The sequence below is a fragment of the Anabas testudineus genome, chromosome 9 (assembly GCF_900324465.2).
Source record: "Anabas testudineus chromosome 9, fAnaTes1.2, whole genome shotgun sequence".
Classification (NCBI taxonomy): domain Eukaryota; kingdom Metazoa; phylum Chordata; class Actinopteri; order Anabantiformes; family Anabantidae; genus Anabas; species Anabas testudineus.
In genome coordinates, this window is record NC_046618.1 from 8,598,390 (window position 1) to 8,621,647 (window position 23,258).

Here is a 23,258-nt window from a genome sequence, read left to right on the forward strand (position 1 = left end):
TCCATGAATTCTCAGCTATCTATAAATTACTATGATGGTAAAGAAAACCTCAAAACACGACGACATCAGGTGTTGCTCCTGCAGATAAGCTGCTTCAAACTACAATACTTGCTTCCTGTTTTCAGGTCACCTGCACTCACCTGTCTCTTTACCTCTCACTTTGAAAACTTTTGGACTAATTGGTGTACCAAGACTTGCACAAATTATATCAAGCCACCCGAAACTAAATTTTCATAGTCAGTAAAAAAATATAAAATAAAATAAAAAGCCAATTTCGCTCAAAAGGACCAACGTGACAACACCTGCGGGCTTCGTTTGGTGTTGGTCGATGTGTGACTACATCCATGGCAGGAAGGTGAGCTGCCAGGAAGTCGGTGCTCATTTGACCAATCACATCAAGAGGAGTCCAGCTGGACAGAGCTGCGGAGAGGAGCCGGAGCCGGAGCCCTGTGCTCAGACACCTCCTGTTTGTAGCCGTGTTAGCTCCTACACTCACTGGACCGGGCTCGTTACAGCCCACTGGACGTTCAAAAGTGGTAAAGGTCGGGTGTTTTACTGCGACACATACAAGTAGAGCAGTCGGTGAACAAAGTGAAATGGATGACAGCGGTGGAGATGTGCAGTAAGTTGCCTTGGACACTAAGGACCTCCCCGGCTGCCAGTCTATCACCTGACAGCTGTCACCGCACCTAGCTGGTTAGCTAGCAGGCTAGGTGAGCCAACGGCTAACAAGTGACTGTCTGGCTAACTTAGCTGGCCCATGCTGCTGCTGTTTTCACAGTGGAAAGCTGTGACTTCTGCTTGAAAGTTAGATATATGTATTTCCTGGACGGCGTTGGACCTCGCCTGGCGTTCAGATCATGAGTTAGCCGAGGAGCGTCGGGCAGCAGTGTTTGGAATAATTTGAGGTCCAGCCAGTTAGCTAGTGCTTAGCTTGAAGCTAGCTAGCTGCATTCATTCAATTGAAGAAAAACTGCTAAAGCCTAAAAACAGCCCCTCAGCAAACAGGGGACTGGCTACAACCCACTACAATTACTGTTGGGATACACACTCCCGTTTGGACTTCACAGTGCTTTGGATAACATCTGGGAGAAATGAAGAAATTTTTTGACTCCCGTCGGGAGTTGGTGAGCTCTGGGCCTGGTTCCACAGCCGGTGGAGGGGGTGCTGGTTCCGGCAGCGGTGGCAGCTTCATCGGACGGGTCTTTACCATTGGACGATATCAAGTGACCGTCGAGGAAATTATCGCAGAAGGTGATCTATGAGACTCTCTGCTGTGTCGACTGACACAACCACTTTTAACTAGATCCACATTCCGACCTGTGGACCCCATTGTTGTGAGGATGGTCAGTCACTGATGAGTGGGCCTGTTTTATGTTGGCCTGTGGTTCAGTTTATGCCAACGTAATGATACACTAGCACCTTAATAATATGTTATTGGTGGGGAAACACAGTGGTCGTGTTATGTGGCAGGAGACTGGAGCAGTCATGACCCACCCACACAGCTCTTTGTGTTCATGTACTGGTCAGATAACCTTCCTCCATTGATTTTCCTTTTGTGACCTGACTTGGCTTGCTTTAGTCTACAGATCACTAGAATGGACAAAAACGATTTCAGGGCTGAAAAAAAACTGTAGGTGAGGGCGTGTTATGTCAGGTGTTAAATGTCAGATGTTCAAATTGTCTTCTTTATTACCACACTCTTTACCTGAAGGCAGGGAGGAAGATAATTTAACTGGATTTTCTACTTTGTTGTTAAGGAGCAAAGCCAAGCCTAGTCATCTGTCTTCATATTTACAGAGGGAGTGACAAATCACACATGTAAAGTTCAGACGTTTGGCTTAACTGTTTCTAAGGTTAGAGAAGTTAGAGGTCATCTGGAAAAAATCATGTCCTCTTTACAAAGTGGAACTTACTTACTAAACTGAAAAAACATACCTGTTTTACTTTTCCACGTTGACACGTTTGCATGTTGATTAGCTGTAGGGGAATGTCCATCACTGAATTCGAAGGTGACAAATGCTTTGTGGGAAACTTGTCCTAACTTTTATTGTAGTCTACCAGAACACGGTTAAACAGGCTTCCACACAGGGGAAACAGGTTCATGATGGTCATTTGTCTGTGAAGCGAGTCTGCTATACTCGGTTAGCTAGGAGCACCTGTTACTAAATAATAAATGACAGAAGACTGACTAATTCATTAGTACTATAGACGGGCAGCATCCCTTTGGCTTTACGAATGGGTTAAACACCTAATCCCAGTCCTGCTCTGCATTGAGTTGTGCAGTGGACACTTTTAGTGGAATTGGATCATTTCTGTGAATGAGGACACGCAAAGCTTTGACCCTAATGCACACATTTACTAGAGAGTCGCATAAGTGGTAATTGTTTGGTAAAACTCAATAATTCCCCTAGTATCAAAAATGTTTTATGTTGTGCTAGTTAGAATGTTTTTTCTGCACATTATATTTTCTTGCTCTGGCAGTAGTCCTTGCAATGTGACTCCCCAACAGTGTCACTTTGGTTTTAGTTGTATTCTGGGTTATTTGTTTCTGTTGGCTGGGTGCTTCAATTGGAAGTTGTTTTTCCCCTTTTGTCTTCTCCTTTTGTTGTCACTCTATTGCCTTTAGCTGCGATAAGCCCACTTTTCACTAAATACAGACAAAAGCATTGAGAGAGATATGCTAGACTCACGTTTTATATTGTAAGGTCTCAAGTTGATGCTTGGAATCATATTAGTTTTGTAGTTTTTACTTACTTTGGGTTTATGGCAGATATCTGTAGTTTTTTTTTAGTCGTTTGTCTGAGGATTGTCTGACACATCGTTTTCTGTCCTTACTATCAACAAGATGTGTTTCCTTATCTCCGTGTAGAGTTACTGCTGGTAGCATTAGCCTTGTTCTGGAGATGTATGTTTACATGTTGCATTGTAATGGACTTAGTTCCTGTCATTAGACAGCACAACATGACACTTCAGTAAGCTATTCCTTTATTTGCAAACCAAAATCATTCAGTCTTCTATTCAAAAACATTCTTCAGCTAAGACTAGATGGTCCATGCTAATCTTGTCTCAAATTATAATTAATAATTTTGCTGGTATTTCTAACAGTCATTGAAATGTCCAGTAACCTTGCAGCAAGCATGCTTGTAAACAGTATAGTAATAGTGAGGATGTGTGTGTAGTTCAAAGTCTTAATGGTAGTTATGCAAGTTCCATTACAATGATGACAACTTGTGACTGAACACTAAACCCATTCACTGCACTTTTCATAGTAATGCCTTAAGGTCTATTTATGTGTACAGTTGATTGAGCATGTACACATAAGCTGGAGTGGCAGAGTCCTGACAGTCAGTTACATTAAGCGGTAGTGGTTATTTGTAGCTGTGCTTATTGTTAGTTGGTCCCACTGTCTGCTAAAATTGTAGACTGCTGCTAACTGATTAACTTGTCAGTGCTTAAGCAGGCTGCTAATCCTTCTAGTTTCTTACAGGCATCTCAGATTAGACTGTGCAAGACAGCAGGGATTCAGCTGCCTGAACCCTGATGGGCCACACACATGAGCCTCATGTGCTTATGAAATGCACTTCTCTCTGCTCTGTGTTCTGGTTCAAGGTCTCAGCTCGTTTGATATTATCTTCATTTGACCCCACTTCTAAGGCACTTTGCTTCTCTCTATCTTAATAACACTAGTATCTCAGCTAGCCAGTGTAAAATTGTCATGTATCCTGTGTCATGCCCATGACCCAGCTCCACCCTGTAATTACAGGACAGATCGCTAGAACACACATGGTTTCAAAGTAGTTTGAGCTTTTGTTTTAATTGGACCATTTAGACAAGCTAGTTAGACTTGATGACATAATGTTGCTTGCTCATAGTGTCTTTTTATACTTAATTCATTGCTTTGATCAAATCAGATCACAGTGATGTAGTTCGAGGCAGTTCTAATCAAACCTCACCCTGACTGATCACATGTAGCTGTCCTTGGCATTGTGATGCTGGATATATGAGTCAGCCAAGTTCCTGGACTTAAGGCAAGCTGTGAAAGAAAAGAAACGAACAGAGCTGCAGTAACAACAAAATCAGACCTTCACAGGGAAAATGTCAGATGAAAACTGAGGCAAGTTAATTAAGACAATGAACTTGGTGATATCCAGATGCCCACTTTTCAATGGTGCATAGTCAAAACTGTTTAAATTCCAATAGTGAATTTTTACAGTAATATGAAAAATGATGTCTGCATGCGGCTTGATTCAGCGACACGTTTCTTGAGAGAAATATTGTGGTTTCTGTTGCTATGGATGAGCAGAACCATCTCATGGTTTTTCTTTTGTGTCAGCATCACTGTGAATGAAGGTGGTATGACAAATTCTCACACTTCCTGTATCCTGTGTCAGTTTTGTCTGCTTCTTGCATCCTGCTGACTCACATAGTTTCAAGCTCCTTTTACCACTCTGCCAGCCAGCTGAACCCTCTTTTCATGGCCTTATCCCTATGATAACATGAATTACATACATAAATACATATATTAGTTTAGCAGAGACTAATTCCAATATACAGTTATATATACAGCATGTGAATTTACATTTGAACTGTATCTGTACTCCTCTATCTCTTCTCATTTGCAGGTGGTTTTGCTATCGTTTTTTTGGTGCGGACTCATCAGAGCCTTCGCTGTGCATTAAAAAGGATGTACGTCAACAATGAACACGACCTGCAGGTCTGCAAACTTGAGATACAGATTATGGTGAGTAACACACTACAGTAACTGCTGAATGCAGAAGAGCAGATTATTTTTTGTTAGTGTCAACATTCCAGCTTCCAGTACCAGCGGGGAATTATCAACATCAGGAAAATGTGGCAAATATACATAACTTACTAATATGGAAGAAACATTTAATTGCATTCTTTAATTTTTTTTTTTTTTTCTTGAAAATTAAACATTTATTCACTCTTATGTTAATGTTTCTCATGGCTTCATTCCGTCATATCCATGACTGTGACAGAGGGAGCCGTGGCATATTCATGATATTGGTTATACATGCAATTTTTAAAAATGTATTTAGTTTTTAATCAACATAGTCAACATAAACATAGATTTAACATAAACAGACTGGCACCTTTGAATTGCTCTTTGCCTTTTCAACCCAGTAAGTTAGTTGGTGCACACAGTCGGCACATGTGGAATTTCACAGTAAATTCAGCATTAAGTTCTTCAAAAGCTTGCATGTGATAAAGTCACAAAATCTGGCTGACCTACCAGTCTCAATGAATAGATTGATGAGTGCATTTTACTTTTTTTTTTTTTTTTTGACTGGAGCTGGTCATCCTCATCTAATCATTTCAGTGCATTAGGTTCTGCTGCTGCTGGATACTGCCGTCACTACTTTAAAAAAAAAAAAAAAAAAAGGAACCAGGGTGCTTGTTCAGACGACACTTTTAGATGACGTCAGATTAATGGAAAGGAGTGTATGTCTGAAAGGGGCTTAAGTTAAACGAACCAGCTCCTGCACCAACACCCTGGGTGGCATGACTTTCTCTGGATGATTAGCATCATTAATTCCTGTCCAGACCTTCGGCACAGGATCAGCTTCTCTTTGCAAATGAAAAATAGACTGAATAGATGCAAACTTGGATGTATTTTGTAGTTGTTAAATCTATGAAAACTGTATTTCCATTGTTTGTCAGTGTTGTTCTTTCTGTGTTTATTTACACAGAGGGACCTTGTGGGCAACAAAAACATAGTTGGTTTCCTGGACTCCAGCATAACTGCAGTTGGAGCTGGCGATGTTTGGGAAGTGCTAATCTTAATGGACTACTGTCGAGGTAAGTTGGCCCACACCCTGTGCCTTTCTGTCTCAGTTGAACTCAAAACTCCATTACCCGCGGCTCCTCAAAGCATCCTGTTCTGCTCGAAGGCAAATATTTAACTGATAGGAGGTCTTTTTCAGTTCATACGTCACTGAGCAGTGTTATTTGTAGAATGTTGAAATATTACTATGAAGCTGTCGAAGCCTCTGTAGAATGAAACATTTCCCAGAGGTTGTTTTGGAGCTTAACTGAAAACGAATGTTTTGACGTTGTTTATAAGTACCATGTCAATTTTCAAACTTTAGCAAAACAATTAGATAAATGTAAGACTATGTATATATTGTAAGATTATTTCATTATCTAATCATTTTGACACTTTTTACAATATATCTTAGAGATGCAAGTGCCTTTGAAAATGTAGTAGAAAAACAGTAGTGAGCAGATAGATCTGGTGTTCATTTGATTGACTGTTAGTTGACCTATTTATTTTGTGCAGGTGGGCAGGTGGTTAACCTAATGAACCAGCGGTTACAAACAGGGTTTTCTGAAGCCGAGGTGTTACAGATCTTTTGTGACACATGCGAGGCAGTTGCTCGTCTCCACCAGTGCAAGACTCCAATCATCCATCGAGATCTCAAGGCAAGTCTAATTTCGTCCCCGACATGAAGCAAATTTATAACCATGCAAATTAAATCTAAGTAATTTGTTATGACATTATTTATACTTCATGCACTCTCATCACGTCTTTCTCATGTAGGTAGAAAATATTCTTCTGCATGACCGAGGACACTATGTGCTCTGTGACTTTGGAAGTGCCACCAACCACTTCCAAAACCCACAAACGGAGGGTGTCCCCATAGTGGAGGAAGAAATTAAAAAGTAAGTTGTTGGGTTTTTTTTTCTGATTTCTCTAAATGTTCTATCCTTTTTATAACTACATTTTAGAAGCTCGCTGACATGCTCTCAATACCAGGTACACTACTCTGTCATACCGTGCTCCAGAGATGGTCAACCTCTACGGGGGAAAGGTGATCACAACAAAGGCAGATATTTGGGTGAGATTATCTAGATTATATGATCAGAATTACTGTTGAAATGATATGTGACATTTTGGACACAGAGTCACATTTAATAATAGTGATATGTTTTCTCTCTGTATAGGCTTTGGGTTGCCTACTCTATAAGCTGTGTTACTTCACACTTCCGTTTGGGGAGAGCCAAGTGGCTATCTGTGATGGAAGTTTCACTATCCCAGACAACTCCCGTTACTCCCAGGACATGCACTGTCTCATCAGTGAGTAATCTTGTATCACGGATTATACTCATTGTACTGATCTTGCATCATGTGCGGTAAATGTACAATTAAGTCTATGTTTTTTGTCTGATAAACACATTTTCTGTTGACCTCTCAGGATACATGCTGGAACCTGACCCAGACAAGAGGCCAGACATCTACCAAGTATCCTACTTTGCCTTTAAAGTGGCTCGGCGAGAGTGTCCAATCCCAAATGTACATGTAAGTCAGTATGATCAGAAAAATGGCAGGAATTTGAGATGAAAGTATGTTGTAGGGTTAGTCTCCTTACTTTATTTTGTAATGACATTGGAGAAAAGCGATGTTTTTCCAGTTGTTTGTCCTCCAGAATTATTATACTGTGTGTTATACTAGTATCATTAGTATCTAGTGTATTTTAAATGTAGCTCAGTTCTTGGTCTACCGATTCAGCCAAATCTCACTTTAATTTTGGGGTATTGAAGTCTTTTGAGATCAGTGAGATATCATATCAGTGAGATTATTATATTATGTCTGGCTGATATAATTGTCAGTGATAGGAATAAGATCAACAAGTTGGTTCTACTATAGGCTTGACACTGATTCATTAGAGTCTGTTCTGAGAAAAGATCAGAAGGAGAGTACACACCAGCAGTGCTTGTAATAATTAGAAAGTATGAAATTCCCACTTTATCTCCAAGGACACTGTTTCTGTGCTGGGCTGCAGAGGAGGTATTTGGTATTAAAAAAATCCACTCAATTTGTCTAAAGGAAAGATTATAGCAAGACTGTTTCAGTGTTCATGTGGAAACCTGCCTGTTGTTTTATGACACACTTGATGCACTGTGAACCTACATCTTCCTTTAAATAAGATTAAAATGGGCAATCGGTATCCATTCAAGGAAGCTCAGAATCCATAGTGGAAAGTAGCTTTCTTGATGTTTCATTGATATAAGAGATTGAAACTCTTTGAATTGTCTGTGATATGTGTTTTTATTGTTGCAGAATATGCCCATTCCTGCAAAACTCCCTGAGCCTATCCGAGTCAGTGAAGCAGTGGCTAAAAAAAGTCAAAGCAAAGCCAGGTGAGTGGCAAGCAAAGCAGTTGAGTGTTATTACTACAACACTTTACCATTACTCATCAGTTATCGCTTTCTTCCATCAGGCTCACAGACCCCATTCCTACCACGGAAACCTCAATTGCACCTCGCCAACGCCCCAAGGCTGGCCAGGCTCAGCCCCAGCCAATATCAGGCATTCTTTCTATCCAGCCAGCTCTCACCCCACGCAAGAGACCCAATGTTGCTGGCGGAGTGCCCCAGGCCATAGGTACTGGTTCCTCTATAATATGTCTGTATGTCAGAGTCGAAACCATTGGTAACAGACATGTACACTAGATATAAGTGAATTTTTTGAAGAATTTGACTGTTAGGCTTATCAACACATAGTCACTCAACCTTGTCCTCCACAGTTATTTTATATTAACCATCTAAATAGATTGGTGAAAATGTTTAATGACATAAAATGCCAAAAACACTACAGAAGTGGTACAACAAACTTTTACTGAATTCAGCTGTGTTAAACAAATGCATTCATTCTTCATATGAAATTAAGAATAGGGCCCAAAATATCATTTTGCTCAAATATTACCAGTTGTTAAAAATCTGGATCTACTTTTCGTTGAAAGGATTCTTTAACTACTTGAACACACACACACACACACACACACACACACTTTCACAACATATCAAGAGAGTTTTCACTTGACAGCTTATTATAACACACAAGTCCATGCAGTATTTATTTGCACAGATTTTTCAAGTCAACAGAAATATAATTTGTATGTTATAAATTATCGATTTTTCTCACTTTCAGGTGTTGGTATTAATGTCCCACCTTCAGCTACAGCCACTGTCCAACCTACTCAACAGGCTCCTGCCACACAGGCTGCAACACAGCCAGCTCAGACAACCAACATGCCGCCACAGGCTACACCACAGCATCACCAGCTTCTCATGAAGCAGCAGCAGGCAGCAGCCTTCTTAAGCCCACAGAGTAATCAGCAGGTAGGCAGCCTTGCAAGAAAAGAGTGGAGTGTGTGTGTTTAATTTTCAGACCAGATGTTCCTGGTTTAAACTGTATTTTTATACCCTATTATTTAGGGTGCCCTACTATCTTATGTTATCTTAAAAGTGTTTTTACATTACAGGTTATAGGGTTAATATAGGTATTAAAGGCATCTACCTCTTTCTTTTCAGAATTTTCTAGCAAAAAAACACTGAATATTTTTGCTCTAATCATTTTACCTGGGCCAAAGCTTGAAGCTGAGCCTTGCTTATGATTGGCTGTGTGGTATTCCCATGTAGCATCATCTGGTACAAAGCCTCCACCACCAACAGCAGCAACAACAAACAGCATCTCATGTGTCTACCCTGTTGCAATCCAAAGCTAAACCTGTTCCTCAAGCTGTTACCCTACCACGACCACACCATCAGCAGCACATGGTCCATGAGGCACCTGCTGTCCATCTCACACCCATCCCTGAGTCAGCACTTACTGGTCCTGCAGCTGAACCAGAGGTTGTGGTAACATCCTACTCCTGCTGCCGTCTGCTGCTGCTCTTTGGGTTGGGGTTGATGATTAGCCTCTCTCTACCTAATCATGAACATGTTTACTCTTTATCTCTTTGTTTTACTCTTTTCTTTTTTACTTTGAACAACGAACAGGGAGGCATTCAGGAATATATTAGGTATAGCTATAGATAATATATTTAGTTAGAAGTGTTTCCTTTAATGATTAGAACAATCAGTATAATCTAATGATTTATTTTTGCACACTGCACACCTCCTGTATATATTTTCACTTACCTAAAATGTGTTTCCATCTCTTTCTTTTTCTGTAACTGTTTTCTCTGATTTCATAGAGATGTGGTTTCGGGTGAATTTCTAATCCTCCTACAGATTTTCTTTTCCAGCTGATTTCATGTTTGGGGGTCCTCATTGCGCACTAAACAGATCTTAGGAATTAGCATCACGTTTTCTCTAATATTGATATCTTCATCTATACTTTCTCTTTACAGACATCTGGCCGAGGTATGCACAAAGTTGGCTCCCTGACACCCCCTTCATCACCAAAGATGGCTCCCAAGGGTGGTCACAGACGCATCCTGAGCGATGTCACCCACAGTGCTGTATTTGGTGTCCCAGTCAGCAAGTCTACCCAGTTACTTCAGGCAGCCGCAGCTGAGGCCAGCCTCAACAAGTCCAAGTGAGCAGAAATAATCCCCTTCAGTGATCTGGGGATGAACTGGCCTTTCATGGCATTGAGTGAGCTCAGAGAGCCAATAAAACAGTCCATTCAAATGATAAAACCAGAGCATCCAGTTAAAGAACAATCACTCAATTCAGTCTTTAAATAGCTCTGTTCACTCATTTGCATACATCAGTAGGCCACTGTCTACAGACTTGACATCCAAAATTTCACTTTGCACTTGTTTATGTTTATGTTTAAACCCCTGTGTACTGCAGGTCAGCCAGCACTACCCCTTCTGGCTCCCCATGCTCGTCCCAGCAGAGTGTGTATCATCCAGGTGATGGAGACGCACCGTCAGCCTATACTGCACCCATTAGTCAGCCTAGCTGGAATCCCTTTGGCGATGATAACTTCTCCAAGCTAACAGCAGAAGAGTTGCTCAACAAAGACTTTGCAAAGCTAGCTGAGAGTAAGGTTCAACTTGTGCACTCTATACCTACACCTGCAGCATTGCCAAATAGCTGTGTTATCTAACTATAATTGCTACTTTGATGTTTGTGAACAGCTGCTGCTCAAGGAGATAAAGTCATGGGCTCCAGTGAAAATCTTATCCCTGGGCTCAGTGCTTTTCCTGGTAAGGATTTGGTTAATTCTTCTCAGTCCTCTCTTTGCTTTACATAGTATGTTTTCTATGAGGCTTCAGCATATATATGATACATTTGTCATCACATTGACATTTCTCTCAGTCTTCTGTTTTAGTATTAATGAAAGGAGGGGTTGTCATAAAAGTTAGCCCATGTTTTTTTCTATACTTTGGCTTGTACCGTTCTGTTCCTCCATCGTCCATGTTCATGTTCCTTCATTTGTTCTCTTCTGTCTTTATTGTCTGTAAAACAGTAATTTGAAAGATCTGTGAACATCATGAGTGCAGCTTCAGTGCTGTTGACCGTCCCAGACCTCTTAATACTTGCTTGCTCTCTGACAACACAGCTCATTTTCTTGTCACGACATGACACAGAATGAGCCGTGCCTTTGATGCTCTGAGGCCTTGAACAGCTCTTGAACAAATATATTTTTAGACCTAAAGAGTCATGTTTTTTATTAACTGAGGTGCTTTCCTAGATATCCTACTATGCTGAAGCTAGTTTATGAATGCTAGTTTTATGGTTTGGATTTGTACATGGTCCTATCTTGTTGACACAGAAGGCAGCCTCACAGTGGCTCCTTGTCAGCTTCCATGAATAGAGACCATAGCTACAGCTAGTTCACATCTCATTTGCAGATCTGTGCTTTGGCTGTTGCCTGGTAACGCAAAGGACAAATTCTCCTTTGTTAATTGGATTGCCTCATTTGCTGAGGGAGCCTGTTCACCAGTTCCAGTAAGAACAAGAGAAAGTTAAGCACACTGTCTTGTTAAAATGATCACCTAGCCTTTTATGTTTTCATTAGTTTAGCCTTTAGCTCGTTTGGAAGTGCACGCTTCTTAGCTGTGTAACTTACTTTGTGTAGTTTCTGGTTAATGCTGAACTGGCTGGATACAAATATCGAGACCATTACGTAATCAGGGTGTGGTTAATCTTCTCTAACCAGACTAAGCTATCTCTTTGAGTCTCTTTATATCACTCAGGGTAGAATACACACAAGCAAACGGACGCAAACAGTCTATCTGAGCAGCGTTTAAGATAAAAATTGTTTAACAAAAGTTAGCAGTGTATATTAAAAAGAATTGTTAGTGTAATGTGCCCTCTGTTTACTTTTCTAAAAGAAGTAGATTTCTGACATTTGAGATTTTTGAAAAAAGCTTTTCAGCAGTGTTGGCCTCTTTCCTATAGTGAAGGGGGCAATGGGTCACATCTGCTGTGCCATTTTCTGAGCCAACACATTCCTTGTCTAAGACCCCATCTTATTTTATCCCATAGCAGTTTCCTGTGAGTATGGACTGCAGTGAAAAGTCGGTAGTTTGTTGTTTTATGTGTGGCCTGTATTTTAACTGAGTCTGATCTGTAATGAACGTACTAATAGTTTGTTTTACGTCTTAAGCTTTGCTCATGATGGAGATTTTCGCATTGGAGACAAAATCCAACCTAACAAAGATGCCCTCTGCTAACTTGTTTGCTCTGGTCAATTGCATGATTCTAGTGGAGTGGGGTGATCCATGAGTTTTGCCTTTTTGGATCATGGGATTTCACTTATCTTGAAGTATATGGGAAGGGTGGGGAGAACTCTGATTGTAGCACGCTGAGGTCTTTAATAACCTTGCAAGTCACCCAATTTTCAGCTCATGATGGTGTAATAACACATTGAAATGCTGATATGTTGGTCTTCATGCAGTCATGGTTTTTGCCCTGAACATATTGTCCAAAAAATGTAAGCCATGTAGGCATCTTGCTATCCTCTATATCATGTCTATTATTTTCCCACATTGCACCTCTTTTTCATATTATATGCAGGACCCCTGATTGACTTTTTCTCTCTTTTGCCATCTGCTTATACCTCATCTTTTCTCTCTGACTTGCTACAGAGAAGCTGATTGAGGGACTGAAGTCCCCTGAAACTTCTCTGCTGCTCCCTGACCTCTTAGCCTTGGCTGACCCCTTCAATAGTTCTGCTGAAAGCTCTACCAATGGTACCAGATCTTTATTTGCCCCCTGCCTTGTTCTAAAATTCCCCATCTGCTCTGCATGTGCCTTCCTTGTCTTCTTCCTCCTCTTTCACACACATGATCATAAAGTCTGAATAAACTGGGGGAAAAGTCTCTTTTCTTTTACTTACTAATTTCTTTGCCTCCCCCCTTTGTTCTACTTGCAGCCGCTTACCCCACCTACCCTTTTACTTTGTATCTTACTGTAAGTCGCTTTGGATAAAAGTGTCTGCCAGATGTAATGCTAAATGTGAATGTCTGACTCCTTGTAGCAAAGGCAGACGTGTGTGAGGATTCACTGATACCTGGTTTGGAAGCTCCCCAGGCCCAGCAGCATCCAGCCCAACAACCAGAGCTCATCCCTGTCACATTGCCAGGTCAGACCACAGTATAGGAAACCTTTAAAGAATTATTTGCTGCATTTTAAGTAAATAAAAAAAAGTCTTGCCCCACCCTTTTTATTTTTCAACAACAATCACTTTATTTTTCTGGTGTGAAAACCACAACATAATTTATCATTATTTTATTTATCATTTAGCCAGCCACTCAATCAGTCCTGCAGCTTTACTGCAGCACAGTGATGTAGATCATGACCCTGAGATTTCGTAGGCCGTAAATCAATATCATCAATAAAAACACTGAACATTGGTACATTATCAGTTGCTACTCTTAACCAAAATCCCCCCACTCTTTCTGCCTGTGGCAAAGGTGTAGGTGTTATTATTCAGGGGCTGCTGCGTATTAAAATGCAGCTCCTGCTTCTGACTTTGCAGCATACTTTCTACGTAACTTATTGAATGTTTTCAGAGATAGAACTATGAACTTTTTTGCTAACATAGTGCAGCTTCCTCTGTTCCTCAAGCTAACAATCTTGTTTTTCACTGTGACCCCTTGTCCCTCTGGCTTTGCTTCATCCTATCTCAGACTCTCTCACTGGAGAGGACTCTCTGCTGAGCTGCGATCTGTTATCTCATACTTCTCACGGAAGCCAGTCTGTTTCTCTCCTCTCCTCCTCCTCTGCTCCTACTGGTTCTTGTTCTGGATCCTATCGGGAGGAGCTGCCCCCTGGTCAGACAGCTTCTGGTAAGACCTCCTCTTTGCAGCACCCCGCAGCTAGCCTTAGCTTGCTCGGTGTATTGGCCCATGAAACCATTGCACACATTCCCAAAACAGGACGGCTGGTTCCAATCACAGAAAACTAAAACATACACACATAAGACCGAGACTGAAACTGGCACAAAACAAAACTGCGTCAACAGACCCTTGACTCATCTGTAGCCAAGAGCTAAAAGCCACCTAAAATGCATGGCTTTTAAATGCTGTGACTGCTCTGGCTCCATCTATTTTTAATCTACTTGCATCCTCCTTTCTTTCTCCTCTTTTCTTTGATTGAGTTAACTTCTCCCCCCCTCCATCACTCCTTCACTTCCTCTTCCTTCACCGCAGACTCTGCTCTCCTCATGTCGTGCGGGGAGAAGGGCAATGATGACGAGTTTGACCCTATTCCTGTGCTCATCTCCAAAAACTCAAACCAAGGTAAGGTTAACAAAACCCTGAGATGAGCACTCACACCTGCTGGAGCCCAGAGTATGAGCCACAGAGATGAATGAGTAAACCACCATACCAGTAGTCTTGTTCCTTCCTTGCTGATGTGAGAAGTCTTGTATGGGTATGCTTGTCATTAATGCTGTTAAGTCCCATCAGGCTCTTACATTAGCCATCTTCTTTCTCCTTTGTTTTTGATGTTATACAACTTCCACCTAGCAGGTGTTTGACTCTTTGTAGTTTATCTTAAAAAGCATTCCCATACTCTCCCCCCAGTAATGATGCAGCTGTACAAAGATGTTCCCAGCTCACTCTCTGCCTGTTTCTCTTTCTGCCCCTATTCATGCATCTCTCTGCTCTGCCTAAATTTCCCCCTCATCCTCATCAACAACTCCTCACTCTTAATTTCTCCATACAATCTTCATTGTAATTACTTATTCGTTTGCTTGTCTTTCACAATCTCCCTCGGCTCTTCCATGTCCATCTCTGTCTCTCTCTCTCTCTCTCTCTCTCTCTCTCTTTCTGGCATGTTTCAGGTGGTCACTCGCGCAGCAACAGTGGCAGTTCAGAGTCCAACATCCCCAACTTGGCTCGCTCCCTTCTGCTGGTGGATCAGCTCATCGACCTCTAGAGGGGGTGGGAGAGGTTGAAGGGGCAGTGTGCAATTCTAACAAAGGGATGGGGGGAGGGATTGTGGGGGATAGAGATTGGGAAGCAGAGGCACTTAATGTAGCACCTTATGAAGTGAACAGAGAAGCCAGCGTAGATTAGTTCATCAAGCCTTTGTCTTTAACCGCTTCCTTGCCCTCAACTCCATCTCTAGTTGCCTGATAAGCTGGTTTCATGTATCTCCGCTGGCTACTGACATTCCTACACTGGTAAAATTATTGCCTGAGCATATCTTCTGCTTCTGCCCCAGCTACACCATAGGCCTCCTCATGCTTTCCTTGTATTTGCATTGTTATCCCTCATTGAGAGCACTGTCATGGTGATCAACTTTCATCATATGCACACGTTGAACTGCTTGATCACAGCTGCATTGTGTTCACTTACGCACTCATTTAGAGTTGATACTTTATTTAAACAAGCCACCTTCAGGCATGCTCATTTGTGTCAGGGGTCTGGTTAAAAAGTTACAGAGTGAAAATGCTGTAGAGCTCCTGATCTGATGCACTTGATGCTGTGAAAACTTTGAACTAAACAGTTTATGAATGATGCACCCTGAGTGAACCACTGACAGCTGTTTGCGCTGATTGAACCAGTTTGTAAGGCAATGAAGAAAAAAATGCCAACTTTCGGGGACATCTCAAACTGTTGTGGCTGTGCAAGGAGAACTAGGCCGCCTTTTTCAAACAGCTTTTTGGGGTAGAATCTCAGTGCATACAGCCTCTCTACTGTAATTCCCAGATTGATCAGTAACCATGTTGATAACCGTTATTTATCTAACTTAGTACATATATTAAGCTTTACAAAAGTAAGCATAACTGTATATTGTCACCTCTCTGTGGGTGTTTAGTTGTTCAGTTGTGATGTCTTGAAATGCCGAAACTGGTGAAGTCAGTGTTAACATGGCTGATTAATTTGACTTCATTGCCACAAGAGGATGCTTTCACTGTCAGCATTATCTACAACACATAGAGCCTTAATGCCCTGTGTGGATTTTATAATCACATTGTTTATGTGTAGCGTCATGCACTCACTATCATATCTTTAACCCACTGTCAGGATAAGCACAGCAGAGGTAAAAGGGAATGATTTGACCTGTAGCCATGCCAAAGCTAAAGGAAAATTTCTGTTTATCATGCCATGTTTGCCATGTTTTGTCAGTGGAAAAGAGCTGATTTTTAGTAGCATACTACTCTCACACAGAGGGAGTTACTGTGCTGATTTGTTTTGTTGTATAGATACTCGGCTAATAAATAACCCTTATGCTATCTAGCTAATACGTTCCCACCACATACTTAAGTAATTCGTCCAATGTGACATTAATTTAAGATTGGGGGGGGGGGAAAAACTATATATACATACACATACATACATACATACATACATACATACATACACACACACACACACACACACACACAGTGGCAAGAAGAGGTATGTGAATCTTTTGAAATCTTGTGGTTTTCTGCATTAGTTTGTCATAAAACATGATCTGATCTTTATCAGAGAGAGTAAAAAAATTATCCTTCATGTCTTTATTGAGAACAACCATAAAAACCTCAAAGTGATGAGAAAAAAGTATGTGAACACTTGGAATAAATTACTGGTTCACCCCCTTGGCAGCAATAACCTCAAACAGGCGCTTCCTGTAGCTGTGGATCAGACCTGCACATTGTTCAGGAGGAATTTTAGCCCAGACCTTGTTTAGCTCTGTCATATTCTTTGGATGTCTGTCTGTGTGGCTCTTTTCAAGTCTTTCCATAGCATCTCTATTGGGTTGAGGTCTGGGCTTTGACTTGGCCACTACAAAAGGCGGATTTTGTTTTTCTGAAGCCATTCTGTTATAGACATGCTCCAGTGTTTTGGGCCATTGTCCTGTTCCATCACCCAACTTCTAGAGTTTCAGACTTTCTCACATTAGGCTGAAGAATTTTTTCATGGACATGGGAATTTGTCTTCCTCACAATCACTGCAAGCTGGCCAGGCCCTGATGTAGCAAAGCAGACCCAAATCATGATGTTTCCTCCTCCAAAATTTACTGTTGGACGAGTGTCAATGTGGTCAAACTTCAGGCATGCAGCAATGTTCTTTTTACTAAGCAGCAGCTTTCTTTGGTGTCCTGGTGTCCTGCCATAGACACCCTGCTAGTTCAATGTTTTACCTACTGTAGACTTATAAACACGGCTAGAGTAGCCACAGTCCCAAAGTGTCTCAATTTGTACATTGTTTACCTAACTGTAGACTGGTGAATTTCTAAAGACTCTGACATGTTTTTGTCAGTTAAAGTAGCTCTAGTTCTCCAAACAAATTTTCCTAACGTATGCCACACCTGACTCCAGTCAGGTTTTTTTAGGTTGTTATACACTTCATCACATACTTTTTCCACTAGCACAGAGTTTTTATGGTTGTTCTCAATAAAGTGTGTTATTACTTTAGGCACATCATATTCTTGACAGATTACATTTTATGACAAATTAATGCAGAAAACCATGAAATTCCACTTTTTTTTTCACATATTTTTTCTTACCACTGTAAAATCACTGGTAAGTTTGCTTCTTTCTTTTCTAGATTCAGTGCTTGTCAGTAGTAGTAAAATTAAGTTTTTGTTGTGTTATATTTGAAGTTGTTTAATGTCTCTTAAGAATTATTGTCACTTATTGATAGTGCTTTAGAATGAATGTGTGAACTGAGAGGCATTATGAAATATGAAATATTTATAAAGCTACATAGATAAAATATTTCTGTATGAAGCTGTATTTAAGAGAGAATATGCTGAGTCTTTGTCAAAAGTCCCTCTGTCTTTTCTTTCCATTCATGTCAAACATTCAGCTAGTGCTTTTGTTTTCAGTGTTATCATTGATACATGAAACAAAGTGCTTATGGGGTATCTAACTCTCTACCACTCGTCTTTGCACGGTACTGCTTCTTGTAAGTTACTGTATAGTACTGGGATAACTAAGATGATAAACAGAGCTCATGACGGAATTAACTTCCTGATATCTCTGTAGCACCTGACTACCATTTGGCTGATGATCACAAGGCTTGTGGATAAGTTTGATCTGATCACAATCAGTACAAGTGACTTTGCATTACATTTTAGTGTCCAAACTGCCACCAGGTATTGCCTTTCATTTTGGCTTTTTTTCTAATGAAGGTCTCTTGCAGAGGCAAACGTCTCTTTTCTTTTTAGGGTCCATATCACTATCCCTGATATCACTGGTATGTGTATGCTGAACCTGTATGACATACTGTAATGATAAACACAGACACCAACAATACTATAAGCAGTGGCATAGATAAACAAAACTATGTTTTCCCCTCTCTTCAGCTGATGTTCAGTCATTTCCATACTTGTGGCTAATCTATGCAATCCTACAATAACGCTCTTCTTCTTATCCGACATACATTTGCTATATCCTGTAGAGTTCTAGCCTTGGCTGTAAAGTTTTGCCTTTGTTGACGTGTAAAACTAATGTAATTGCTGGGGTTTAAACAGGTGAAAGGTTTGGTTTTATCAAAATAATTGATAATGAACTAGCAGCAGAATGTCAAAGTGGGGTCATTATCAAGTGTGTACTTCTATTTTTATGAATTAAGGTTCAAAATGAGACACTGAATAAAACTTAATGTGGACATAAAATAATTGTCCTGGGCTCACATTATTGCGGCCGGCTGACTTTCATTTTTATTTTAATTAGCTGCGAGATCATATATTTCTCCTGGAAACCAAATGAGACTATAGATAGCAGAACTGTATCGAGCCAGGGTCCCTTTTGATTTAGTAGTCAGTAGTAGTAAACCATTTTTCGTTGTTTCCTTCGACAATTGTCTGTCTGACAATTTGCACATATGTCCATCTGAGTTTTTCTTTTTCTTAGTTTTAGAGGAAAGAATCATTGTCTCCTAGGTTTTTGTTCCAATACCCTTTTTTGTCACCCCCTTAAATCTTAGTTGTTCTGTGCTTCTTGGAAGTGAGCACACATGCATTTTAAAATTGCTTTGTTGTTCGCTGTTGTTCAGAAACTTTGAAAATGGGGTTCAGGTTTTCGAATTGTTGTTCCTGCGTGTTAGGTTGTACCATAGACAAACAGGATGTAGATGCGCGTGCGTGTGCTGTATTATAAGGAACGTAGCTGTTATTTTACAATTAACATGAGCAGTCTCATCAGTTTGTTGTTGTTTTTGGAGTTGGCTCCAACCAGTGAGATGACTTGTTGATATTTTCTCAGTTTGATTAAGTCAAATGATCTGGAGAACTGTATTATTTGGGAAATGAGCTGTGGTTTTAAAATAGATGAGTGAAGTAAAACAACAAGGAAAAGACTTCCTTTTAATTGCTACAACTAACATCTTCCCAAGAGCTGCCAGTTAACAGCTGCTGCCAACACTGCTGAGGTAAGACTGATCTGTTGCTGTTCATCTGTGCAAACCTCTCCTCTGTTGTCCTTAACAACTTGTACTTTTGTCATAAAGGCTCTTTGTCCTTGTTTCCACAGACCTGCTGACTCACTCTGAGCTCCCCCTTACCTCAGCACAAGCAATTCTTACTAAAAATAAAGCTGCTGTCACAGTTTCATGTAACACAAATCACTGTTTTTTAAAGGTTGAAGATACTGAGCAGCTGTGCCTAAACCAATTTGTGGAAACAAGGTTATGTGGTGTTACAATAGTAGAGCTGCTGGTCTTGTCTGTGTTATGTGACTTGTTTCGAGTAGAATGTGTCTATCGTTGTAGTACTGTGCTGGTTCCTCACTGTTGGGTTTGTTCTCTGATCACAGAGTGGGTTTTTAATGTTTGAAGGTGATCCATTAGATTTTTAATATATCGTGCCAAACTGAGATTTCATGGTCTGGTTAATCAGTGGACAGGTATACCTCATATGGCAAAACTTTGTAATAACAATGTGTACTGTCTGATGTTTTTGTTCACCTCTGATATATCTTATCTATGTGCTCTCACACAGATCTGCAGGGGGAGAGCAACGGCTACTCTGTGCTCCAGGAGGGACAAGAGACCGAACATCTAGAAAGAGATTTTCAAAGAGACGAGGACTGTGTGCACTCCAGTGATGAAGATGATGAGAAAGAAGGCCAAAATGAAGAGCAACATGATGGGGAAGCTATTGAGAGCCATGTAGCAGCCCATGACTGCAGCGGCTCGAGGCCTCTGCTGCTAGACTCAGAAGATGAAGATGAGCAAGGAGCTGAGTTAATGCTCCACTCATCACCGCACTCAAGCACACTACCAACACAGCCATCTACTACCTTCCATCAACCTGCTCCAAGCTCATCTGCTCAGAATCACTCCCAGCATGTACAGGAGCCAGCACCATCGACAGATGTCACCACAGATGTGTGCGACGTTTTTGCTAATGCGCCATTTCCACGTGCTCCTCTCGCAGCTGAGCAGCAGCTTGATGTTTTCTCTCAGGCTCCATTTGGGAAAAGAAAGGAGGCTACAGGAGCTCAGACAAAGTCCTCATACCCCCATCCTGCTGGAGCTCATGCTGGAATCCCTGATCAGTGCGTGCTGGGACAAGTTACCCAACAACCGTTCCGCCCTCAAGCTCTAGCCAAATATTCACGACACTTTGAGGGACCTGTGCCACAGCAGCCAGTAGCAGCTCACAGAGTAGTCTCTAATGTGGGCAGGCAGACTACTGTGGCATCAGTCCCTGTTGGACCTCTTTACTCGCTGACCTCAGAAGTGAGCGCTGTCGACCCCTTTGTCTCTGCACCCTTTCACTTCAAGGCCCCACAGGAAAAACCCTGAACGCACAGGGGTCAGGACAGTGGGTATCAGCGCCATTGAATTATGCAAACTATAGCAGGCACACTGCATGCTGTGAGCAGTGCTGCAGCTGGACTGCAGGCTTGCAGGCTTGCATGGATCTCATTAACTGGCTCCAATTAGATCTGATAGTCCAAGGTCATCTTTACACTTGAATCCTCGATTAGAGTAAGAAAACTGACATCATTCCTAGACTTCCTTTTTCTCCCCTCTTTCATCATTTTACCTTGTGTCCATCATGCTTTTGGTACGTACATTTAGACATGGCATGGTGGTCAAGCATTTGATTGATTTCTTGCCTACCTCAGTTACTTTTTGTGTGTGTCAGCTCTGAAATACTACGTACTGAGGGAGTGGGGCTTTACTGTGAAACTATGCTCTGACAACGCCTCATTTCTCTATTGTATTTGTTCTCATAAAGGACAGATTCAGTTCGAATTACAAGATGGAAACTACAGACACTTGAAAGTGGAAAAGACACTGTACAGCTCTCGTAGTCAGTGAAACAAATCCACAGTCTCTCAATACTTTTTGGGATGAGATGTTTCAGAGGAATTTGTCTGTAATAACATCAAACAGAAAATGTGAAACGCCTTACAATTATGCCTTCAGAGTCAATGGATCGAGGCAGTTTGGCCTTCATGATTGACAGTTTATCAAACAGATGCTGGAAAATGATGCATAGACATTTCAAGGATTTTGGACTTTTTTTTTCCTGCTATGATCCAATATGTTTGCATTTATGTCATATGTAGTATGTTTGTGGCCACTGTCCTGTCTAACGAAAAATTGAATTTTTTGCGCAACATACGAACCTTATATAAATGTTAGGCATAGAATATTAATTGTGTTAGTTCTTATGTTATGTAGAAGATTTGTTTTTATTTGTTTCCTCCTTACTTTACAAGATACTTCTGAAGCCTTACATTCTACCACATCAAACAGTATAAATGACTTTCGGCTTTTGTGCCCTCCTGAAAAACTGCTGCATTTACATCATTTTATTGCACTTGCAATCAGCAACAAATATTTACAGTCTGCAGTACGCACCAAGATTTTCACTAAACTCTTACAGTAGATATCTCAGAAAATTCCAAATGTGCTAACTGTGATTCACACATATAAACAAGTGAAGTGAAAACTTTGACTGCAACTTTAAAAAAAATTGCTTTCCTTCAGTCACACAAAACTTACAGCACTTATCGTTAGGGATTGTAATAGTAGTCTGTTATAAGTGAGATCTCAATGGTGACCGACTGATGAAGTGTCTTTTGAATTTATTTCAATTGCCATTTGGAAATATTTTATTGTAAAATCATGGAACATTTTTGGTTCCCATCATGGCACTTTTAAGAAAGGGGATCTAACCTGTTTCAACCCAAAGTTGTGTATTCCTTAGCTGCAATGTAAATTGTCTCTTTTCTTTTTTTTCCCTAATCTTTTCTTTTCTTTTCTTTTCTTTTCAGAGTGTACAATTATTTTAAAATAAATGCTCACCTTTCTCACCCATCTTATATACATGAAGGTTGCACGCAGTCACCGACACAGTCAGGGTTCTCTAAGAACATCTTTTGATTGTAACACAGCTGTGTAATGTATTTTGACCAGTGCTGTATAGGAAATCTTTGAAGAACTCAATGCCTGATGATGCTGTTGCACAAAAATCACTCAAAACACTTATATTGCACAGCCTGCCTTTGAAAACAATGTTGTAACTCATAAAAAAAATGATTAAATGAATGTAAATCAAATTTGTATTGTGACTGTAGTTTTTTATTAATCACAAAACAGAACATTTAGTTGTGGTAGCAACAAAGTATAAAGGTTTGTTTTTATTTGTTTGAGTACTTCACTGCAATTGTCCTTGTACTACATTTGTTTCTTTTCCACTACATTTCAGGGGGGCATATTGTGGGTTATTACCCCAATACATTTATCTGAAACCTATTTGTTACACTTTCCAGGTTTAAATTTTATACTCAAAACATGTCTCTGAATTGGTTCAATTCTACCAGCTATTGTAACAGACTGTCCTGACAAAGAAAATTTTGTAACTGCAAACTTTTACTTGTGGTACATTTAAGTACATGGTTCTGGTATTACACGTGGTAAGTCTTACTGCTACTTAAACACTGCTGGAAAAGTTTATTATGCTCAAAGATGTCTTACTTTTTACTAGCACATCCATATTAGAGCAGATCAATCTATCTTTACTAACAGGCTACGTACCCCAGCCTTTTAAGGTTGTTGTAGTCGAACCTCTACTCAAAAAGCCTACTACAA

The 23,258-nt window shown here is 40.5% G+C and overlaps 1 protein-coding gene across 7 annotated transcripts; it reads left to right on the forward strand.

Moving 5' to 3' along the window:
- Window positions 1-418: 418 nt before the first annotated feature.
- Window positions 419-22,726, forward strand: LOC113150289 (AP2-associated protein kinase 1-like). 7 transcript variants are annotated; one of them, XM_026342732.1, is made up of 21 exons: window positions 419-1,254; window positions 4,626-4,744; window positions 5,715-5,823; window positions 6,305-6,447; window positions 6,566-6,687; window positions 6,782-6,863; window positions 6,970-7,102; window positions 7,221-7,324; window positions 8,087-8,166; window positions 8,247-8,410; window positions 8,957-9,147; window positions 9,448-9,660; window positions 10,161-10,348; window positions 10,609-10,802; window positions 10,899-10,967; window positions 12,855-12,959; window positions 13,247-13,351; window positions 13,899-14,057; window positions 14,421-14,510; window positions 15,056-15,155; window positions 20,149-20,237. In XM_026342732.1, the coding sequence occupies exons 1-20, from the start codon at window positions 1,095-1,097 to the stop codon at window positions 15,148-15,150; spliced, it is 2,625 nt and encodes an 874-aa protein (XP_026198517.1). In that variant the 5' UTR covers window positions 419-1,094; the 3' UTR covers window positions 15,151-15,155; window positions 20,149-20,237. The 7 variants fall into 7 exon arrangements, with proteins under 7 accessions (XP_026198517.1, XP_026198514.1, XP_026198511.1 ...); XM_026342726.1 differs by lacking the exon at window positions 15,056-15,155 and having other exon boundaries at window positions 422-1,254; window positions 20,149-22,726; XM_026342729.1 differs by lacking the exons at window positions 9,448-9,660; window positions 15,056-15,155 and having other exon boundaries at window positions 421-1,254; window positions 20,149-22,726.
- The last annotated feature ends 532 nt before the right edge of the window (window positions 22,727-23,258 follow it).

Coding starts and splice junctions, on each gene's coding strand:
- LOC113150289 (XM_026342726.1), top strand. CDS start 1,095: ATGAAGAAATTTTTTGACTCCCGTCGGGAGTTGGTGAGCTCTGGGCCT. Junction 7,325..8,086: donor GTCCAATCCCAAATGTACAT/GTAAGTCAGTAT, acceptor TTATTGTTGCAG/AATATGCCCATTCCTGCAAA. Junction 10,349..10,608: donor GCCAGCCTCAACAAGTCCAA/GTGAGCAGAAAT, acceptor TGTGTACTGCAG/GTCAGCCAGCACTACCCCTT.